The sequence below is a fragment of the Pezoporus wallicus genome, unplaced genomic scaffold (genome assembly GCF_028554395.1).
Source record: "Pezoporus wallicus isolate ANWC-B61680 ecotype Strahan unplaced genomic scaffold, APGP_CSIRO_Pwel_v1 contig_14518, whole genome shotgun sequence".
In the NCBI taxonomy this organism is placed as follows: Eukaryota; Metazoa; Chordata; class Aves; order Psittaciformes; family Psittacidae; genus Pezoporus; species Pezoporus wallicus.
This window is the reverse complement of record NW_026637081.1, coordinates 1,119-2,648: the sequence shown is the minus strand read 5'-3', so window position 1 is coordinate 2,648 and position 1,530 is coordinate 1,119. Positions and strand designations below refer to the sequence as shown.

The following is a 1,530-nucleotide window of genomic DNA, read 5'->3' as shown; positions in this document are numbered from 1 at the left end:
AGAGATCGGGGGCATTGACATCAAACCGGGGGGCAACCGGAGCATCCTGCTGGTACCGGACCTGCCAGTCCTGCTCAAAGCGGGGTGTGTGGGGGGGGGTGCAAACAACCCGTGAGGCCCCGGTACCGGATACGGTGTCCGTACCCCCCCCCTCCAACCTCCCGTTACCTGATGCACGAAGGGGAACACGAGCAACCCCAGTTTCTTCCCCACATAAACCGTATCCACAGCGAAATAATACTTGAGCCTGCCCACCGGGAGGAACCGATCCAGCTACGGTTTGGGGGGCAACGGAAGGGGGTTGATGCTCCCGGTAACCGGAGCTCCGCTCCCCATCGCCCTCCCTTTGCGGTTCACTCACGTTCCGGTCCACGAGATCGCGGCCTTGGCTGGCCAAGCTGCTGCCGTAGGCGGCGGCCAGGCTGGACACGGGCTCGCTGAGGAAGGCGGAAGGCGGAGGGAACGGGGAAGGGACGGAGGGAGGCGGAGGAACGGCGGGGGGAGCTCCGTAAGGCCCGGCCGCGCTCGTGTCATCGAAGAGAGGAGGAGGAGGCCGGGGAGGCGGCGGCTCCGCCATGCGCGGACCGCGGCGCTTGGGGGCTGCGGGGAGAAGGGACGGGGTGAGGCCGGGGAACGGGGCCGGTACCGGCTCCCGGTTTCGGGACCGCTTCCGGTTCCCGCTACGGGACCGCTTCCGGTTCCGGTTCCCGGTCCGGTTCCGGTTCCGGTACCGTAGGCCCAGCCCTAGGCCTCAGGCCTGAGGCCTTCCCCCTCCCGCCGCGGAGCTCACGGGCCCGTGCTGCTCGTCCCGGCTCCATCCGCCGACTACTTCCGGTGACGTCAGACGCAACCTTACGTAAGGGTGGGGGAAGCTGGAGTCTGATTGGTTGGTTCCCGAGGAGTGGGTGGGGTTGGGGGAAAAGGGGGAGGAGCGCTGGACGCGTTGCCATGGGGACAGAGAAGCGTCGCCAGGGCTGATGACGTGGCAGGAGGGGAGGGGCTGTGGCGGGCGCTGGGCCCCATAGGGGTGGCTATGGGGCCCCATAGGGGTTACTTGGGGGGCCACTGTGCCCCATAGGGGTTACTGGGGTGGTCACTGTGCCCCATAGGGGTGGCCATGGCACCCCATAGGGGTTACTGGGGTGGCCACTGTGCCCCATAGGGGTGGCCATGGGGCCCCATAGGGGTTACTGGTGGAGCCATGGTGCCCCATAGAGGTTACTGGGGGCACCACGGCACCCCATAGGGGTGGCCATGGGGCCCCATAGGGGTTACTGGTGGAGCCACTGTGCCCCATAGGGGTTACTGGCATGGTCATGGTGCCCCATAGGGGTTACTGGTGGGGCCTTGGCGCCCCATAGGGGTTACTGGGGGGGCCATGGTGCCCCATAGGGGTTACTGGTGGGGCCATGGCACCCCATAGGGGTTACTGGGGTGGCCACTGTGCCCCATAGGGGTTACTGGGGTGGCTACTGTGCCCCATAGGGGCTACTGGCAGGGCCACGGCGCCCCATAGATACTCATCACACA

At 66.9% G+C, this 1,530-nt stretch overlaps 1 protein-coding gene across 1 annotated transcript; it reads right to left on the bottom strand.

The window, feature by feature from the left end:
* Positions 1-3: 3 nt before the first annotated feature.
* On the bottom strand, positions 4-577 carry LOC130595977 (protein YIF1B-like; the record flags this gene model as incomplete). The annotated part of the gene is made up of 3 exons (XM_057403177.1): positions 362-577; positions 169-273; positions 4-70 (listed from the first exon to the last, which is right to left on the bottom strand). Coding segments are annotated over exons 1-3 (388 nt in total), but the record flags the coding sequence as incomplete, so codon positions are not given.
* Between the last annotated feature and the right edge of the window lie 953 nt (positions 578-1,530).